The sequence below is a fragment of the Crinia signifera genome, chromosome 19 (genome assembly GCF_055691185.1).
Source record: "Crinia signifera chromosome 19, ASM5569118v1, whole genome shotgun sequence".
NCBI lineage: Eukaryota > Metazoa > Chordata > Amphibia > Anura > Myobatrachidae > Crinia > Crinia signifera.
In genome coordinates this window covers 140458906-140480960 of record NC_139226.1, presented here as the reverse complement: position 1 = coordinate 140480960, position 22055 = coordinate 140458906, and the positions used below count along the sequence as shown (strand labels likewise).

At 51.9% G+C, this 22055-nt stretch overlaps 1 protein-coding gene across 1 annotated transcript in view; it reads left to right on the top strand.

Moving 5' to 3' along the window:
* GLB1L2 (galactosidase beta 1 like 2) overlaps window positions 1–22055 on the top strand; it is a 105579-nt gene that overhangs the window by 65713 nt on the left and 17811 nt on the right. The window contains 5 exon segments of the mRNA XM_083163533.1: window positions 6348–6432; window positions 6522–6659; window positions 6778–6858; window positions 8928–9034; window positions 9911–10057. Coding sequence (XP_083019659.1) covers window positions 6348–6432; window positions 6522–6659; window positions 6778–6858; window positions 8928–9034; window positions 9911–10057 — 558 coding nt within the window.

The following is a 22055-nucleotide window of genomic DNA, read 5'->3' as shown; positions in this document are numbered from 1 at the left end:
ACAACATAACAGTAATGTGCGCGAACCACACAGATCAGCACTTAAATTGAATCATGCACCATCTAGTGTTCACTACTGGCCAAAACATTTGCATTCCCCTCCCATAAAGGTGAGGAGCAGCATTAGCCTTTACATGTCAGCAGAGGGAATAACTTCCCTTATGTCTCCAGAAGGAATCCTGCTCTCATCCTCAAGCCAAACAGAGAATCTTACAGGCATCAGAGCAATTTCATCCCTAAACACCTTATTGCGTGATGATTAAGGTGACCGCCAACACGTCAGTCTTGGTTAGAGCCTTAAACATGGCAGATGACGTCACAAAAGTGAAGTGATGTCATCTGGTGTGATTTAAAGTCCTAAACAGGACCGAAACATTGTCTGTTATCTGCTCATCATACAGTCCGGTATTTATGGATAGAGCGCTCACTGAGGATCTATGCCTCAAAAAGGTTCCAACGCTTTATTTATGCTGGGGAAATAGTTCTCTCACCCTTGCTGATAAAGGGTGCAGACCTGCAAGTGAACATTTGAGTGTGAGTGCTGGATGACATTATACAATATTGCTCAGAAGTGATAATTATAATCACATTTAGTTGTGCTGTTACAAATTCCACTGCAAAACCCTATTTCCTATAGAAGGGCTTATAGGATTCCTGCAGTAGACGGTCCTGTAATAATGATTAGGCGCACAAGCTGCTGTATTTAGCGATCTATTCATCCAGCACTAACTGAGCGAAGCAGAGGAGCCGCCAGTATCTGGAACGGAACATACTGATCTTCAGGTAAAGTATTGAAGGTTTGAGTGTAGTAGAAGTTGTGCTTTGCACTCTCCTAAATACTGTTGTATTCATCAGGGGTCGGCAAAGGGTGACTAGGAGCCTGAGAAATCCAATTAGCAGTGTCCGGATTATTGGGAATCCGCGCACACGCCACATATGTTCCGCTCATATATAGAATAGTTCCTGTCATTGCAGTGCATTTTAGCGAACGCCTTTGAGTGAGGCATTCAGCGGAATGATCAGGGGCGGGGTGACCGGTGTTCAGGAAAACTGGCCTGATGTAACCAATGAAGATATTAAAGAGCACTGGTCCAAGTAACAGATCCCTGGGGTACTCCACTGGTAACATGTCCCTCCATAGAATGCACATTTACTAGAGCTGTCTGTTCCTATCCTGCAACCAAGAGATTATGATGTGTGACAGCATCAAAAGCTTTATTAAAGTCTAGATAAGCTATATCTATGTCCCCTCCTTTATCTATTATTTTAGTTACCAAGTCAAAAAAGTCAGTAAGATTTGTGTGACATAATCTCCCCAGTAAAAACCATGCTGTTTGGGATCTGTACATTTCTGGATTTAATATAATAATCTACAACCCTTTTAAGATGGTTTCCATCAATTATCCTACTACTGATGTGAGGCTCTTTGGTCGGTAGTTGCTTGCCTCTTCCTTGCTTCCACTTTTGTGCAGTGGGATGAAGTTTGCTCTTTTCTACTCCACTAGGATTGCAACTGTATCTAGTGACTGGTTAATAATTCTGATATTGGTGCAGGCAGCACCCATTTAAGCTCTTTTTTGGATCCTTGGATGTATCCCATTTGCCCCATTGATTTATCCACTTTTAGTTTTAAGACTTCTATTAGGACCTTCTCTTCTGAATATCCCTGCAAAGTAACTGTGGCCACTTCCCCTCTCTTTCAGTGTTGAATACTGAGCAAAAATAATTATGGAGTTGATCTGCTATTACATTGTCTCCCTCATTGCATTGTAAGTGAACTGCCACTGCTGTACTGTAGCACGTCGTGTAAGATCAGAGACAAGTGTCACATTACATATCAGTCTCCTCGTGCGTCCGAGATGCATCATAACGATCCCTGGCACTAGCAAGGTACCCGACGCAGCACTAACCGCTGGAGTGCCATTATGTCAGGGGTGCCTTTTCCCTGCATACGCCCATCCCCACTGCCCACCCTCAGTATATACTTTTATCTGGTCTCTCTGCTGGATAATAAAACGGTTCCCTTTCTCACCCTGTCTGCGTACAGAATAACGGCACAGAAGGCGCTGTGACATTTCCAAATTAATATTCATTTTTGCTGCCTTCTGGTGGAAGAATGAGCAAATATTCAAGTTACATAAAGAGACGCCAGACTCTGCTTCCCACATCCCACCTCCCTCCTGCCGCCTCTTATGTAATCCTCTTACTGAATGTTCCTTATGGAAGTGTATAAATAGAGAAGTTGGGGGACAGGAGCCGTAGGTAGATGGAGATCACTTTCTTCATATTAATCAGCCATGCGTTATCTAATAAATACTCCAACTCAATATACATCCCAACAGTCTGTTATTCTAGGTCATGTCAAGTACAATGTGTATTAGATGCTGGAATTAGAGAGAGTCTATCTGTCTGTCTATCTATCTATCTATCTATCTATCTATCTATCTATCTATCTATCTATCTATCTAAAAACTCATCTCTTCAGGCAGCTTATTAAATTCCAGAACCAGTCACAGAACCTTGCATTCTGGTGGAATCGATGCAATAAAGAATACAGTATCTATCCTTATGTATCAGTACCCATTTCCCTATAGACTGTAAGCTTGCGAGCAGGGCCCTCCTACATTTTGACTGTCTGTAAATACCCTGTTTTGTTGTATCACTGTCCCCTTTGTAAAGCGCAACGGAATATGCTGCTCTATATAAGAAACTGTTAATAAATAATAATAATAATAATTATCTATCTATCTCCCCAGCATGGCGGGAATGACAGTGACATAGAGAATATATCACACATAAGGGATCTTGTTAAGGGCCCCATACATCAGCAATTAATTGTGACAATTTTCAGATAAGGAGATGATTGCCACAATTAATTTTAGATGTGTGGGCTCCGCCTTTTGGCAATCCCAATCAAAATCGCCAATCGATTGCTTAATCAGGTTTTTAAACATGTTTAATAATCTGGTATTATCTGCGGATCTTTTTTATATGTGTGGGCATTCCCAATTCGTCTTCTTCATCTATTTACATTATGAACAGCAATCGATTGGGCAATTTCCAGATATGAAGATGCAATCTTTAGATGGAAAAATCTGCCGATCACTGAAATAAATCTGTAATGTGTGGGCAAAGTCAGATAGATTGTAGAATCCATTTATCTGGCCAAAAAATCCCTGGATCTGGAAATCCATTAATTGTGATTGCTGATGTATGGGGCCCATTACCTTGCTCATTGTACCACTCTCATATATGTGTGTAATTTAGCGGATCCAAACTGAACCAAAACACGGTCCAGATCCCCCTCGTAAATCCAAACCGAGTCACAGTTCAAATTCTAGATGTTAACCCCTTCACGACATTTGACGTATATATACGTCATGGTCGGGAAGTACTTCCCGACACATGACGTATATATACGTCATGACTTCTAACTGTCACTGCGTCTAGAGACGCAGTGACAGAGGGACGATGTCTGCTGTCCCCGACAGCAGACATCCCCCCTCGCCGCCCGGGGGGGGCAGGGATGCCTCCCCCGGTCGGCGATCGCTGTGATACAGCACCGATCACCACCGATGTGCAGCCCCCCCTCGAACCCGCCGGGCACTCACCCGGCAGCAGCAGCAGCTCCCCCGGAGCGTCTGGAGCGCACGCAGCGCTGCCCTCCTCCCCCCTCCCCCCCGCAGCAGCAGCAGCAGCATCAAGCTGCAGAAAAAGTTAAAAATAAAATATATGCACTGAAAAAATATATTTATATATATATATATATATATATATATATACACACACATATATATATATATATATATATGTGTGTGTATATACAGTATATGTATATATATATATATATATATATATACACACATATATATATATATATATATATGTGTGTGTGTGTGTATATACCGCACCGATTACCACCGATCGCCAGCCCCCCCCCCTCCCACCCGGCAGCCCCCCTCCCTCCCACCCACCCGGCAGCCCCCCTCCCTCCCACCCACCCGGCTGCCGCAGCGCCAGCACCCCTCCCACCCCCCCGCCAGCCGCAGCGCCAGCCCCCCTCCCAAAGCTGGTGACTAAAATGGGGTCACTTGTGGGGGGGTTCCACTGTATTGGTGCTTCGGGGGTCTTGCTAATGCGACATAGCACCCACCATTCATTCCACCACCAAAAATCACTCCTTCCCTTCTGAGTCCTGCCATGCACCCAACTGGTATTTTTTGGTCACACGTGAGGCATTGCCGTACTCGGGAGAAATTGGGGCACAGATTTTGGGGTGCTTTGTCTCCTTCATTCCTTGTGAAAATAAAAAAATTTGAGCCAGAACTGCATTTTTCTGTAAAAAATTACATTTTTTTACACAAAAATGCAGATCTGGCTCAAAATTTTTCATTTTCACAAGGAATGAAGGAGACAAAGCACCCCAAAATCTGTGCCCCAATTTCTCCCGAGTACGGCAATGCCTCATGTGTGACCAAAAAATACCAGTTGGGTGCATGGCAGGACTCAGAAGGGAAGGAGTGATTTTTGGATTTTGCAGCACAGATTCTGGTTGAATGACCCCCGAAACACCCATACAGTGGAACCCCCCCACAAGTGACCCCATTTTGCAAACTACACCCTTCAGGGAATTCATCAAGGGGTATAGTGTACATTTCAAACCCCCCGGGGTTTCACCAATTTTGATACAACTGAGCTGTGAAAATGAAAAATTACATTTTTTTCATTTTCACTGCCCAGTTGTACCACAATTGGTGAAACCCCTGGGGGTTTGAAATGTACACTATACCCCTAGATGAATTCCCTGAAGGGTGTAGTTTGCAAAATGGGGTCACTTGTGGGGGGGTACCTAACTTTTAGCATCTTATGGTGCCTAGATACCTACATTGTGCCTAAAAAATAATCTCATAAAAAGGAGGCTCCAAAATCAAGTAGGTGCTCCTTCTATTATGAAGCCTGTGGTTTGGTCACCGTGCACACTAGGGCCACATATAGGATATTTATGAAAACCAAAGAATTGGGGGAATCAATTTTTAGTCACATTTCTCTAGTAAAATCTACTGTGTTCCTTAGAAAAATGTATTAAAATTGCAAATCTGCAAAAAAAATGAAATTTAGAAATTTCACCTACACTTTCTTTTAATTCCTGTGAAACACCTAAAGGGTTAACAAACTTCCAAAATGCTGTTTTGAATACTGTGAGGGGTGCAGTTTTTGAAATGGCATCATTTATGGGGGTGTCTCACATACAAGTCACTCAAAGTCACATCATAACTGACCTGGTCCCTAAAAAAATCAGTGTTTGAAATTTTCTTGAAAATTTGAGAATTTGCTATTCATATTTGAAGCCTCCTAGTGTCCAAAAAAATGAAAAGGAGGTTGAAATAATGATTGCAACATAAAGTAGACATATGGTCTTTGTTAGTTATTAACTATTTTGAGTGGTATGTTTATTTGTCTCACAAGCAGAAAATGTGACATTTTGCAAATTGCAAAATTTTCCATTTTTTCACGACATTTTGGTATTTTTCTCAAAAAAACACAGACTGTATCGACGAAAATTTACCACTAACTTGAAGTACAATGTGTCACGAGAAAACAATCTCAAAATCACTGGGATAAGTAAAAGCAAAAAAAAGTTATCCCCACTTAAGTGAGACATGTCAGATTTGAAAAAAAGGGCTCTGTCATGAAGGCACAAACTGGCTCTGTCATGAAGGGGTTAAATCTGCATTCTCGGGTTTTGTATTACGACACTGATGACACTTTTGCTTTTTTTTATCGATTTATTTTATTTTTTTGTTATCAATTATTATCAGTTTTGTTTAATTGGGGTTTGAAACCATTAAACCCGAATCCGAAACAAAAACTCTTGAGTATTTTTGCCAAAATCAGAAACATTATGAATTAGAAACACAAGGGTCCGTGCAGATCCCTAATATGTCTGCGCTGTCAATATCAAGCTGCTGTTTCTGTGAATGTTAATCCTGGGTTGACTGGTACCTCTATATCCGCTGAATAATGAACTGGGCAGCAGAGTGGCACACTGGTTAGCATTGCTGCCTCTCAGTACTAAGATCTTGCATTTACTTCCCAACCAGGTCAGTGTGTGAGTGGAGTTTTTATGTTCTCCTTGCACTTTGGTGCATTTCCTCTGGGCATTCCTCTCACAATGCTCTGCGCTAATGTATTAGGGAATTTAGGACTGTAAGCAGCTGGGCAGGGACTGATCTGTATAATAATAATAATAATAATACGTTTTCAGCAATGGTTATCCATACAGATAATAGCAGGTTCCTGCCAGGTATACACTGATACAGCGCTGTAACAATATCTCTGCCCCTGCAGGGTAACAAGCCGATGATGGTCATGGAATACTGGACAGGGTGGTTTGACCACTGGGGCGGTGATCACCATGTGTTTGACGTTGACCGTGAGTAATTACTTCCTGTCCCCAGCCCCGGTATGGGCCGTATGTGCCGTTACTAAGTGCTCCCTTCTCTTCCTTTCTTGTCTGGTCAGAAATGGTTTCCACCGTCTCCGAAGTGGTAGCGAAAGGCGCATCGATCAATCTGTACATGTTTCACGGTGGCACCAACTTCGGCTTTATGAGCGGAGCGCTGCACTTCCACGAGTATCGCTCGGACGTCACTAGTTACGGTTAGTCCTGGTGCTCTCCGTGGTGCTGCAAAGGGGAAGTCACCGTGAGGCTGGAGCTGGTGGCAGGGGAATAGCTGTATATATATATATATAACACAGGGTGTTTCTGCTTGTATAGATTACGATGCCCCACTGACTGAGGCTGGCGACTATACCTCCAAGTACTTCAAACTGCAGGAGCTATTCAGGAAGCATCATGGTGAGTGGTTGTGCCACCGGTGACTGGTATACCCGCCTGCAGCTCTGCCCCACCCCTCCGTCCCGCCTCTACCCGTACTGCAGGAGCTATTCAGGAAGTATCATGGTGAGTGGTTGTGCCACCGGTGACTGGTATACCCGCCTGCAGCTCTGCCCCACCCCTCCGCAGCGCCACTACCCGTGCTGCAAGAGCTATTCAGGAAGCATCATGGTGAGTGGTTGTGCCACCGGTGACTGGTATACCCGCCTGCAGCTCTGCCCCACCCCTCCGCCCCGCAGCGCCTCTACCCGTGCTGCAGGAGCTATTCAGGAAGCATCATGGTGAGTCGTTGTGCCACCGGTGACTGGTATACCCGCATGCGGCTCTGCCCCACCCCTCCGTCCCGCCTCTACCCGTGCTGCAGGAGCTATTCAGGAAGCATCATGGTGAGTGGTTGTGCCACCGGTGACTGGTATACCCGCCTGCAGCTCTGCCCCACCCCTCCGCAGCGCCTCTACCCGTGCTGCAGGAGCTATTCAGGAAGTATCATGGTGAGTGGTTGTGCCACCGGTGACTGGTATACCCGCCTACCAGCTCTGCCCCACCCCTCCGCAGCGCCTCTACCCGTGCTGCAAGAGCTATTCAGGAAGCATCATGGTGAGTGGTTGTACCACCGGTGACTGGTATACCCGCCTGCAGCTCAGCCCCACCCGTCCGCAGCGCCACTACCCGTACTGCAGGAGCTATTCAGGAAGCATCATGGTGAGTGGTTGTGCCACGGGTGACTGGTATACCCGCCTGCAGCTCTGCCCCACCCCTCCGCAGCGCCACTACCCGTGCTGCAAGAGCTATTCAGGAAGCATCATGGTGAGTGGTTGTACCACCGGTGACTGGTATACCCGCCTGCAGCTCAGCCCCACCCGTCCGCCCCGCCTCTACCTGTGCTGCAAGAGCTATTCAGGAAGCATCATGGTGAGTGGTTGTGCCACCGGTGACTGGTATACCCGCCTGCAGCTCAGCCCCACCCGTCCGCAGCGCCACTACCCGTACTGCAGGAGCTATTCAGGAAGCATCATGGTGAGTGGTTGTGCCACCGGTGACTGGTATACCCGCCTGCAGCTCTGCCCCACCCCTCCGCAGCGCCACTACCCGTGCTGCAAGAGCTATTCAGGAAGCATCATGGTGAGTGGTTGTGCCACCGGTGACTGGTATACCCGCCTGCAGCTCATCCCCACCCCTCCGTCCCGCCTCTACCCGTACTGCAAGAGCTATTCAGGAAGCATCATGGTGAGTGGTTGTGCCACCGGTGACTGGTATACCCGCCTGCAGCTCAGCCCCACCCGTCCGCAGCGCCACTACCCGTGCTGCAAGAGCTATTCAGGAAGCATCATGGTGAGTGGTTGTACCACCGGTGACTGGTATACCCGCCTGCAGCTCTACCCCTCCGCCCCGCCTCTACCCGTGCTGCAGGAGCTATTCGGGAAGCATCATGGTGAGTGGTTGTGCCACCGGTGACTGGTATACCCGCCTGCGGCTCAGCCCCTCCCCTCTGCTCCGCCCCTCTACCCGTACTGCAGGAGCTATTCAGGAAGCATCATGGTGAGTGGTTGTGCCATCGGTGACTGGTATACCCGCCTGCGGCTCAGCCCCTCCCCTCTGCTCCGCCCCTCTACCCGTACTGCAGGAGCTATTCAGGAAGCATCATGGTGAGTGGTTGTGCCACCGGTGACTGGTATACCCGCCTGCGGCTCAGCCCCTCCCCTCTGCTCCGCCCCTCTACCCGTGCTGCAGGAGCTATTCAGGAAGTATCATGGTGAGTGGTTGTGCCACCGGTGACTGGTATACCCGCCTGCAACTCTGCCCCTCCGCTCCACCACTACCCATGCTGCAGGAGCTATTCAGGAAGTATCATGGTGAGTGGTTGTGCCACCGGTGACTGGTATACCCGCCTGCAGCTTTGCCCCACCCCTCCGCTCCGCCCCTCTACCCGTGCTGCAAGCAGCCGCCTTTTCTGTCCCCTGATGGTGCTGTGGTTGTATGTGTGTGTGTGTGAGGACAGATGGGCCTGATTCGCACTCTTGTACTTCCAGCCCTGCCGCTGCCGCCTCCTCCCGCCCTGCTTACGAGGGCCGCCTACGGTGCTGTGGAACTGAAACGCTGCCTGTCGCTTTGGGACGTCCTGGAGCTGACCGGAGAGGTACGTGCTGAGATGTGTTGGGCCCACGTGGGCGCCTCTGAGGAGTCGGGGAATAGTCAGTGTCCATTGATGGCGGCCGCTGAATGCAGACAGGAAATATTAACCCTTCATATTGTATAAGGCAATGAAGTACACAGTGTTTCTGAATGCATGTGACCGTGGCAACCAATTCCAGGGTACAAGGGCACAGATACTAAGTGCCTCCGCGATGCCACTAGCACTATGTGACTTGATAGGCTGCATTGCCATTGGTGTAGGTTTTCCCCAAAATATGGCTGCCTCCATTTATAAACCCAATGTCTGAATCCCGCTAGTTATATTTATATAATGGTGCTTGGTCCTGTACATTATAAGGAGTAATACACCATTATGTTTGGGTCCATGTGTGCGCCGTGGCCCCACATATTATGTTGTAGCTGATATTACAAGTCACCCTGGAGTTCTACACCGTTGGCATTCTACCTTTCTGGTAATGGAACAAGGCCAGATGATCCTGCAGACTGGACACACCGAGGCAATCCCACAATTCTTATAGGTCCGGCACATGGGAGCGTGGCCCCCACAGACCAATAAGAAGCTGAACAAGCCACACACCCCACATAGGTTGTGCGATTGTAGCAGCAATGTTCCCTGGGTGAATTACTCTGCATTCTTCCCTTGTATGGAATTTCTGAGAGCGAATCCGGTTGTCATCTTTCTGGTAAAGTTTTGGAATTATTTATTTTTTTATATCTGTATTGGTACCAAACCCTGCAGATTATTATCTTAAAATATGTTATTAGCCTGGAGAGGATGAGGGGAATAAATAAGACTACAAGATGGGAGTGTTCCGTAGTGCCCTCTGTGACTGTTCGTTTTCTCCTTGTTTGTCCGCAGCCGTTCAGATCCGAACTCCCGGTGAACATGGAGAATCTGCCTGTGAATGAGGGGAACGGACAGTCCTATGGCTACACCTTATATGAGACGGTCATATTCGGGGGAGGAAAGTTCCACACTAAAGGGAATGTCCGTGACCGCGCACAGGTGAGGACGGAATGACTGCACAGCGCTGCTTTGACGATAATCTGCGGAGCTTGCTCTTGTGGCGGCTGCATGGAAATAAATGCTCATATGCAGATCTCTGTGCATCTTTGTGATGTACCCGCCACCTATCCGCCGAGCGCACTAGCTTGGTGTAAATGATGCCTTAGAAAACGGGTGTATTTATGTCCCGCAGCTTCTGTGCGCAGGCCGCCATTGTGCCTTCACGCATTACCAGAGCTTTGCCCAAAAACGCCACGTTGCTCCCCATCGGTGGTAAACGTAGATGCGGTTTTAGTGCGCACAACTTACTGTGTTGCGTAACCTGTGCAGAGCAAACGTGCGTTCCACACAGGCACTTCTATTCATTCGGTATCCGCCCCAGTCTCCTGTATTGTTACTGTACTCTGTCTGGATAAATGTACAGATAGAAGTAACAGCGTTCACTCCATACACCAGCATACGCCATTACATGCTGTTATGTTCATACATAGGGTAACGGTTTCCATCTGCCCAAATGTTGTTTGTATTCTGTTCCCATTGGTTTTAGTTGTGTCTGCAAATATGGAAAATGCATTTCCTCCTAAGCCACAAATATACCTATAATCCCCTGACACTGATACACCGCTGTCACTCTGTCCCTGAGGCAACATTACACTAATCACATTCCCCGGCTCCGGCCTGCGCTCTGAGGAGAACGTTTCTCAGCTACAACGCCAATAATCGCTGCAAGTATTCCGCATGCTCCCCCCCTTCCTCCCGGGATGTTACATTACACTAATCACATTCCCCTTCTCCGGCCTGCGCTCTCAGGAGAACGCTTCTCAGCTACAACACCGATAATCGCTGCAAGTATTCCGCATGCCCCCCCTCCCCCGGGATGTTACATTACACTAATCACATTCCCCGGCTCCGGCCTGCGCTCTCAGGAGAACGCTTCTCAGATACAGCGCCAATAATCGCTGCTAGTATTCCGCATGCCCCCCCTCCCTCCCCCGGGATGTTACATTACACTAATCACATTCCCCAGCTCCGGCCTGCGCTCTCAGGAGAACGCTTCTCAGCTACAACGCCAATAATCGCTGCAAGTATTCCGCATGCTCCCCCCCTCCCCCCGGATGTTACATTACACTAATCACATTCCCCGGCTCCGGCCTGCGCTCTCAGGAGAACGCTTCTCAGCTACAACGCCAATAATCGCTGCAAGTATTCCGCATGCTCCCCCCCTCCCCCCGGATGTTACATTACACTAATCATATTCCCCGGCTCCGGCCTGCGCTCTCAGGAGAACGCTTCTCAGATACAACGCCAATAATCGCTGCAAGTATTCCGCATGCTCCCCCCTCCCCCGGGATGTTACATTACACTAATCACATTCCCCAGCTCCGGCCTGCGCTCTCAGGAGAACGCTTCTCAGCTACAACGCCAATAATCACTGCAAGTATTCCGCATGCTCCCCCCCCCCTCCCCCGGGATGTTACATTACACTAATCACATTCCCCGGATCCGGCCTGCGCTCTCAGGAGAACGCTTCTCAGCTACAACGCCAATAATCGCTGCAAGTATTCCGCATGCCCCCCCTCCCTCCCCAGGATGTTACATTACACTAATCACATTCCCCGGCTCCGGCCTGCGCTCTCAGGAGAACGCTTCTCAGCTACAACACCAATAATAGCTGCAAGTATTCCGCATGCCCCCCCTCCCCCGGGATGTTACATTACACTAATCACATTCCCCGCCTCCGGCCTGCGCTCTCAGGAGAACGCTTCACAGCTACAACACCAATAATCGCTGCAAGTATTCCGCATGCCCCCCCTCCCCCGGGATGTTACATTACACTAATCACATTCCCCGGCTCCGGCCTGCGCTCTCAGGAGAACGCTTCTCAGCGACAACGCCAATAATCGCTGCAAGTATTCCGCATGCCCCCCCTCCCCCGGGATGTTACATTACACTAATCACATTCCCCGGCTCCGGCCTGCGCTCTCAGGAGAACGCTTCTCAGATACAGCGCCAATAATCGCTGCAAGTATTCCGCATGCTCCCCCCTCCCCCGGGATGTTACATTACACTAATCACATTCCCCGGCTCCGGCCTGCGCTCTCAGGAGAACGCTTCTCAGCTACAACGCCAATAATCGCTGCAAGTATTCCGCATGCTCCCCCCCCCTCCCCCAGGATGTTACATTACACTAATAACATTCCCCGGCTCCGGCCTGCGCTCTCAGGAGAACGCTTCTCAGCGACAACGCCAATAATCGCTGCAAGTATTCCGCATGCCCCCCCCTCCCCCAGGATGTTACATTACACTAATCACATTCCCCGGCTCCGGCCTGCGCTCTCAGGAGAACGCTTCTCAGATACAACGCCAATAATCGCTGCAAGTATTCCGCATGCTCCCCCCCCCACCTCCCCCGGGATGTTACATTACACTAATCACATTCCCCGGATCCGGCCTGCGCTCTCAGGAGAACGCTTCTCAGCTACAACACCAATAATAGCTGCAAGTATTCCGCATGCTCCCCCCTCCCCCGGGATGTTACATTACACTAATCACATTCCCCAGCTCCGGCCTGCGCTCTCAGGAGAACGCTTCTCAGCTACAACGCCAATAATCACTGCAAGTATTCCGCATGCTCCCCCCCCCCTCCCCCGGGATGTTACATTACACTAATCACATTCCCCGGATCCGGCCTGCGCTCTCAGGAGAACGCTTCTCAGCTACAACGCCAATAATCGCTGCAAGTATTCCGCATGCCCCCCCTCCCTCCCCAGGATGTTACATTACACTAATCACATTCCCCGGCTCCGGCCTGCGCTCTCAGGAGAACGCTTCTCAGCTACAACACCAATAATAGCTGCAAGTATTCCGCATGCCCCCCCTCCCCCGGGATGTTACATTACACTAATCACATTCCCCGCCTCCGGCCTGCGCTCTCAGGAGAACGCTTCACAGCTACAACACCAATAATCGCTGCAAGTATTCCGCATGCCCCCCCTCCCCCGGGATGTTACATTACACTAATCACATTCCCCGGCTCCGGCCTGCGCTCTCAGGAGAACGCTTCTCAGCGACAACGCCAATAATCGCTGCAAGTATTCCGCATGCCCCCCCTCCCCCGGGATGTTACATTACACTAATCACATTCCCCGGCTCCGGCCTGCGCTCTCAGGAGAACGCTTCTCAGATACAGCGCCAATAATCGCTGCAAGTATTCCGCATGCTCCCCCCTCCCCCGGGATGTTACATTACACTAATCACATTCCCCGGCTCCGGCCTGCGCTCTCAGGAGAACGCTTCTCAGCTACAACACCAATAATCGCTGCAAGTATTCCGCATGCCCCCCCTCCCCCGGGATGTTACATTACACTAATCACATTCCCCGGCTCTGGCCTGCGCTCTCAGGAGAACGCTTCTCAGCTACACAACACCAATAATCGCTGCAAGTATTCCGCATGCCCCCCCTCCCCCGGGATGTTACATTACACTAATCACATTCCCCGGATCCGGCCTGCGCTCTCAGGAGAACGCTTCTCAGCTACAATACCAATAATCGCTGCAAGTATTCTGCATGCCCCCCCTCCCCCGGGATGTTACATTACACTAATCACATTCCCCGGCTCCGGCCTGCGCTCTCAGGAGAACGCTTCTCAGATACAGCGCCAATAATCGCTGCAAGTATTCCGCATGCTCCCCCCTCCCCCGGGATGTTGCATTACACTAATCACATTCCCCGGCTCCGGCCTGCGCTCTCAGGAGAACGCTTCTCAGCGACAACGCCAATAATCGCTGCAAGTATTCCGCATGCTCCCCCTCCCCCGGGATGTTACATTACACTAATCACATTCCCCGGCTCCGGCCTGCGCTCTCAGGAGAACGCTTCTCAGCTACAACGCTTCTCAGCTACAACACCAATAATCGCTGCAAGTATTCCGCATGCCCCCCCTCCCCCGGGATGTTACATTACACTAATCACATTCACCGGCTCTGGCCTGCGCTCTCAGGGGAACGCTTCTCAGCTACAATGCCAATAATCGCTGCAAGTATTCCGCATGCTCCCCCCCCTCCCCCGGGATGTTACATTACACTAATCACATTCCCCGGCTCCGGCCTGCGCTCTCAGGAGAACGCTTCTCAGCTACAACGCCAATAATCGCTGCAAGTATTCCGCATGCTCCCCCCCCTCCCCCGGGATGTTACATTACACTAATCACATTCCCCGGCTCCGGCCTGCGCTCTCAGGAGAACGCTTCTCAGCTACAACACCAATAATCGCTGCAAGTATTCCGCATGCTCCCCCCTCCCCCGGGGATGTTACATTACACTAATCACATTCCCCGGCTCCGGCCTGCGCTCTCAGGGGAACGCTTCTCAGCTGCAACGCCAATAATCGCTGCAAGTATTCCGCATGCCCCCCTCCTCCCCCGGGATGTTACATTACCCTAATCACATTCCCCGGCTCCGGCCTGCGCTCTCAGGAGAACGCTTCTCAGCTACAACGCCAATAATCGCTGCAAGTATTCCGCATGCCCCCCCCCCCTCCCCCAGGATGTTACATTACACTAATCACATTCCCCAGCTCCGGCCTGCGCTCTCAGGAGAACGCTTCTCAGATACAACGCCAATAATCGCTGCAAGTATTCCGCATGCTCCCCCTCCCCCGGGATGTTACATTACCCTAATCACATTCCCCGACTCCGGCCTGCTCTCTCAGGAGAACGCTTCTCAGCTACAACGCCAATAATCGCTGCAAGTATTCCGCATGCCCCCCCTCCCCCGGGATGTTACATTACCCTAATCACATTCCCCGGCTCCGGCCTGCGCTCTCAGGAGAACGCTTCTCAGCTACAACACCAATAATCGCTGCAAGTATTCCGCATGCCCCCCCCTCCCCCGGGATGTTACATTACACTAATCACATTCCCCGGCTCCGGCCTGCGCTCTCAGGAGAACGCTTCTCAGCTACAACACCAATAATCGCTGCAAGTATTCCGCATGCCCCCCCCTCCCCCGGGATGTTACATTACACTAATCACATTCCCCGGCTCCGGCCTGCGCTCTCAGGAGAACGCTTCTCAGCTACAACGCCAATAATCGCTGCAAGTATTCCGCATGCCCCCTCCCCCCCCCCCTCCCCCGGGATGTTACATTACACTAATCACATTCCCCGGCTCCGGCCTGCGCTCTCAGGAGAACGCTTCTCAGCTGCAACGCCAATAATCGCTGCAAGTATTCCGCATACTCCCCTCCCCCGGGATGTTACATTACACTAATCACATTCCCCGGCTCCGGCCTGCGCTCTCAGGAGAACGCTTCTCAGCTACAACACCAATAATCGCTGCAAGTATTCCGCATACTCCCCTCCCCCGGGATGTTACATTACACTAATCACATTCCCCGGCTCCGGCCTGCGCTCTCAGGAGAACGCTTCTCAGCTACAACGCTTCTCAGCTACAACGCCAATAATCGCTGCAAGTATTCCGCATGCCCCCCCCTCCCCCGGGATGTTACATTACACTAATCACATTCCCCGGTCCGGCCTGCGCTCTCAGGAGAACGCTTCTCAGCTACAACGCCAATAATCGCTGCAAGTATTCCGCATGCCCCCCCTCCCCCGGGATGTTACATTACCCTAATCACATTCCCCGGCTCCGGCCTGCGCTCTCAGGAGAACGCTTCTCAGCTACAACACCAATAATCGCTGCAAGTATTCCGCATGCCCCCCCCTCCCCCGGGATGTTACATTACACTAATCACATTCCCCGGCTCCGGCCTGCGCTCTCAGGAGAACGCTTCTCAGCTACAACACCAATAATCGCTGCAAGTATTCCGCATGCCCCCCCTCCCCCAGGATGTTACATTACACTAATCACATTCCCCGGCTTCGGCCTGCGCTCTCAGGAGAACGCTTCTCAGCTGCAACGCCAATAATCGCTGCAAGTATTCCGCATGCCCCCCCCCTCCCCCTCCCCCAGGATGTTACATTACACTAATCACATTCCCCGGCTCCGGCCTGCGCTCTCAGGAGAACGCTTCTCAGCTACAACGCCAATAATCGCTGCAAGTATTCCGCATGCTCCCCCCCCCGGGATGTTACATTACACTAATCACATTCCCCGGCTCCGGCCTGCGCTCTCAGGAGAACGCTTCTCAGCTACAACACCAATAATCGCTGCAAGTATTCCGCATGCCCCCCCTCCCCCGGGATGTTACATTACACTAATCACATTCCCCGGCTCCGGCCTGCGCTCTCAGGAGAACGCTTCTCAGCTACAACGCCAATAATCGCTGCAAGTATTCCGCATGCCCCCCCTCCCCCGGGATGTTACATTACACTAATCACATTCCCCGGCTCCGGCCTGCGCTCTCAGGAGAACGCTTCTCAGCTACAACCCCAATAATCGCTGCAAGTATTCCGCATGCCCCCCCTCCCCCGGGATGTTACATTACACTAATCACATTCCCGGCTCCGGCCTGCGCTCTCAGGAGAACGCTTCTCAGCTACAACGCCAATAATCGCTGCAAGAATTCCGCATGCCCCCCCCCCCCCCGGATGTTACATTACACTAATCACATTCCCCGGCTCCGGCCTGCGCTCTCAGGAGAACGCTTCTCAGCTACAACGCCAATAATCGCTGCAAGTATTCCGCATGCCCCCCCTCCTCCCCCGGGATGTTACATTACACTAATCACATTCCCCGGCTCCGGCCTGCGCTCTCAGGAGAACGCTTCTCAGCTACAACGCCAATAATCGCTGCAAGTATTCCGCATGCCCCCCCCCCCCCCCGGATGTTACATTACACTAATCACATTCCCCGGCTCCGGCCTGCGCTCTCAGGAGAACGCTTCTCAGCTACAACGCCAATAATCGCTGCATGTATTCCGCATGCTCCCCCCCTCCCCCGGGATGTTACATTACACTAATCACATTCCCCGGCTCCGGCCTGCGCTCTCAGGAGAACGCTTCTCAGCTACAACGCCAATAGTCGCTGCAAGTATTCCGCATGCTCCCCCTCCCCGGGATGTTACATTACACTAATCACATTCCCCGGCTCCGGCCTGCGCTCTCAGGAGAACGCTTCTCAGCTACAACGCCAATAGTCGCTGCAAGTATTCCGCATGCTCCCCCTCCCCGGGATGTTACATTACACTAATCACATTCCCCGGCTCCGGCCTGCGCTCTCAGGAGAACGCTTCTCAGCTACAACGCCAATAATCGCTGCAAGTATTCCGCATGCTCCCCCGGGATGTTACATTACCCTAATCACATTCCCCGGCTCCGGCTTGCGCTCTCAGGAGAACCCTTCTCAGCTACAACGCCAATAATCGCTGCAAGTATTCCGCATGCTCCCCCTCCTCCCCCGGGATGTTACATTAAACTAATCACATTCCCCAGCTCCGGCCTGCGCTCTCAGGAGAACGCTTCTCAGCTACAATGCCAATAACTGCTGCAAGTATTCCGCATGCTCCCCCCCTCCCCCGGGATGTTACATTACACTAATCACATTCCCCGGCTCCGGCCTGCGCTCTCAGGAGAACGCTTCTCAGCTACAACGCCAATAATCGCTGCAAGTATTCCGCATGCCCCCCCCCCCCCCCCCTCCTCCGGGATGTTACATTACACTAATCACATTCCCCGGCTCCGGCCTGCGCTCTCAGGAGAACCCTTCTCAGCTACAACGCCAATAATCGCTGCAAGTATTCCGCATGCTCCCCCTCCTCCCCCGGGATGTTACATTACACTAATCACATTCCCTGAATCCGGCCTGCGCTCTCAGGAGAACGCTTCTCAGCTACAATGCCAATAATCGCTGCAAGTATTCCGCATGCTCCCCCCCTCCCCCGGGATGTTACATTACACTAATCACATTCCCCGGCTCCGGCCTGCGCTCTCAGGAGAACGCTTCTCAGCTACAACGCCAATAATCGCTGCAAGTATTCCGCATGCTCCCCCCTCCTCCCCCGGGATGTTACATTACACTAATCACATTCCCCGGCTCCGGCCTGCGCTCTCAGGAGAACGCTTCTCAGCTACAACGCCAATAATCGCTGCAAGTATTCCGCATGCTCCCCCTCCTCCCCCGGGATGTTACATTACACTAATCACATTCCCCGGCTCCGGCCTGCGCTCTCAGGAGAACGCTTCTCAGCGACAACGCCAATAATCGCTGCAAGTATTCCGCATGCTCCCCCTCCCCCGGGATGTTACATTACACTAATCACATTCCCCGGCTCCGGCCTGCGCTCTCAGGAGAACGCTTCTCAGCTACAACCCCAATAATCGCTGCAAGTATTACGCATGCCCCCCCCTCCCCCGGGATGTTACATTACACTAATCACATTCCCGGCTCCGGCCTGCGCTCTCAGGAGAACGCTTCTCAGCTACAACGCCAATAATCGCTGCAAGTATTCCGCATGCCCCCCCTCCCCCGGGATGTTACATTACACTAATCACATTCCCGGCTCCGGCCTGCGCTCTCAGGAGAACGCTTCTCAGCTACAACGCCAATAATCGCTGCAAGTATTCCGCATGCCCCCCCCCCCCCCCTCCCCCGGGATGTTACATTACACTAATCACATTCCCCGGCTCCGGCCTGCGCTCTCAGGAGAACGCTTCTCAGCTACAACACCAATAATCGCTGCAAGTATTCTGCATGCTCCCCCCCCTCCCCCGGGATGTTACATTACACTAATCACATTCCCCGGCTCCGGCCTGCGCTCTCAGGAGAACGCTTCTCAGCTACAACACCAATAATCGCTGCAAGTATTCCGCATGCCCCCCCTCCCCCGGGATGTTACATTACCCTAATCACATTCCCCGGCTCCGGCCTGTGCTCTCAGGAGAACGCTTCTCAGCTACAACGCCAATAATCGCTGCAAGTATTCCGCATGCCCCCCCCCTCCCCCGGGATGTTACATTACACTAATCACATTCCCCGGCTCCGGCCTGCGCTCTCAGGAGAACGCTTCTCAGCTACAACGCCAATAATCGCTGCAAGTATTCCGCATGCCCCCCCCCTCCCCCGGGATGTTACATTACACTAATCACATTCCCGGCTCCGGCCTGTGCTCTCAGGAGAACGCTTCTCAGCTACACAACACCAATAATCGCTGCAAGTATTCCGCATGCTCCCCCCTCCCCCCCCCGGGATGTTACATTACACTAATCACATTCCCCGGCTCCGGCCTGCGCTCTCAGGAGAACGCTTCTCAGCTACAACACCAATAATCGCTGCAAGTATTCCGCATGCCCCCCCCTCCCCCGGGATGTTACATTACACTAATCACATTCCCCGGCTCCGGCCTGCGCTCTCAGGAGAACGCTTCTCAGCTACAACGCCAATAATCGCTGCAAGTATTCCGCATGCGCCCCCCCCCGGGATGTTACATTACACTAATCACATTCCCTGGCTCCGGCCTGTGCTCTCAGGAGAACGCTTCTCAGCTACAACACCAATAATCGCTGCAAGTATTCTGCATGCTCCCCCCCTCCCCCCCCAGAATGTTACATTACACTAATCGCATTCCCCGGCTCCGGCCTGCGCTCTCAGGAGAACGCTTCTCAGCTACAACGCCAATAATCGCTGCAAGTATTCCGCATGCCCCCCCCCCCGGGATGTTACATTACACTAATCACATTCCCCGGCTCCGGCCTGCGCTCTCAGGAGAACGCTTCTCAGCTACAACGCCAATAATCGCTGCAAGTATTCCGCATGCTCCTCCCCCCTCCCCCGGGATGTTACATTACACTAATCACATTCCCCGGCTCCGGCCTGCGCTCTCAGGAGAACGCTTCTCAGCTACAACGCCAATAATCGCTGCAAGTATTCCGCATGCCTCCCCTCTCCCGGGATGTTACATTACACTAATCACATTCCCCGGCTCCGGCCTGCGCTCTCAGGAGAACGCTTCTCAGCTACAACGCCAATAATCGCTGCAAGTATTCCGCATGCTCCCCCTCCCCCGGGATGTTACATTACACTAATCACATTCCCCGGCTCCAGCCTGCGCTCTCAGGAGAACGCTTCTCAGCTACAACGCCAACAATCGCTGCAAGTATTCCACATGCCCCCCCCTCCCCCCCGGGATGTTACATTACACTAATCACATTCCCCGGTCCGGCCTGCGCTCTCAGGAGAACGCTTCTCAGCTACAACACCAATAATCGCTGCAAGTATTCCGCATGCCCCCCCTCCCCCGGGATGTTACATTACCCTAATCACATTCCCCGGCTCCGGCTTGCGCTCTCAGGAGAACCCTTCTCAGCTACAACGCCAATAATCGCTGCAAGTATTCCGCATGCTCCCCCCTCCTCCCCCGGGATGTTACATTACACTAATCACATTCCCCGGCTCCGGCCTGCGCTCTCAGGAGAACGCTTCTCAGCTACAACACCAATAATCGCTGCAAGTATTCCGCATGCTCCTCCCCCCTCCCCCGGGATGTTACATTACACTAATCACATTCCCCGGCTCCGGCCTGCGCTCTCAGGAGAACGCTTCTCAGCTACAACGCCAATAATCGCTGCAAGTATTCCGCATGCCCCCCCTCCCCCGGGATGTTACATTACACTAATCACATTCCCCGGCTCCGGCCTGCGCTCTCAGGAGAACGCTTCTCAGCTACAACACCAATAATCGCTGCAAGTATTCCGCATGCCCCCCCTCCCCCGGGATGTTACATTACACTAATCACATTCCCCGGCTCCGGCTTGCGCTCTCAGGAGAACCCTTCTCAGCTACAACGCCAATAATCGCTGCAAGTATTCCGCATGCCCCCCCCTCCCCCGGGATGTTACATTACACTAATCACATTCCCCGGCTCCGGCCTGCGCTCTCAGGAGAACGCTTCTCAGCTACAACGCCAATAATCGCTGCAAGTATTCCGCATGCTCCCCCCTCCTCCCCCGGGATGTTACATTACACTAATCACATTCCCCGACCCCGGCCTGCGCTCTCAGGAGAACGCTTCTTAGCTACAACGCCAATAATCGCTGCAAGTATTCCGAATGCTCCCCCTCCCCCCGAGATGTTACATTACACTAATCACATTCCCCGGCTCCGGCCTGCTCTCTCAGGAGAACGCTTCTCAGCTACAACACCAATAATCACTGCAAGTATTCCGCATGCCCCCCTCCCCCGGGATGTTACATTACCCTAATCACATTCCCCGGCTCCGGCCTGCGCTCTCAGGAGAACGCTTCTCAGCTACAACGCCAATAATCGCTGCAAGTATTCCGCATACTCCCCCCCCCTCCCCCGGGATGTTACATTACCCTAATCACATTCCCCGGCTCCGGCCTGCGTTCTCAGGAGAACGCTTCTCAGCTACAACGCCAATAATCGCTGCAAGTATTCCGAATGCTCCCCCTCCCCCCGAGATGTTACATTACACTAATCACATTCCCCGGCTCCGGCCTGTGCTCTCAGGAGAACGCTTCTCAGCTACAACACCAATAATCACTGCAAGTATTCCGCATGCCCCCCTCCCCCGGGATGTTACATTACACTAATCACATTCCCCGGCTCCGGCCTGCGCTCTCAGGAGAACGCTTTTCAGCTACAACGCCAATAATCGCTGCAAGTATTCCGCATGCCCCCCTCCCCCGGGATGTTACATTACACTAATCACATTCCCCGGCTCCGGCCTGCGCTCTCAGGAGAACGCTTCTCAGCTGCAATGCCAATAATCGCTGCAAGTATTCCGCATGCCCCCCCCCCCTCCCCCGGGATGTTACATTACACTAATCACATTCCCCGGCTCCGGCCTGCGCTCTCAGGAGAACGCTTCTCAGCTACAACACCAATAATCGCTGCAAGTATTCCACATGCTCCCTCCCCCGGGATGTTACATTACACTAATCACATTCCCCGGCTCCGGCCTGCGCTCTCAGGAGAACGCTTCTCAGCTACAACACCAATAATCGCTGCAAGTATTCCGCATGCTCCCCCCCTCCCCCAGGATGTTACATTACACTAATCACATTCCCCGGCTCCGGCCT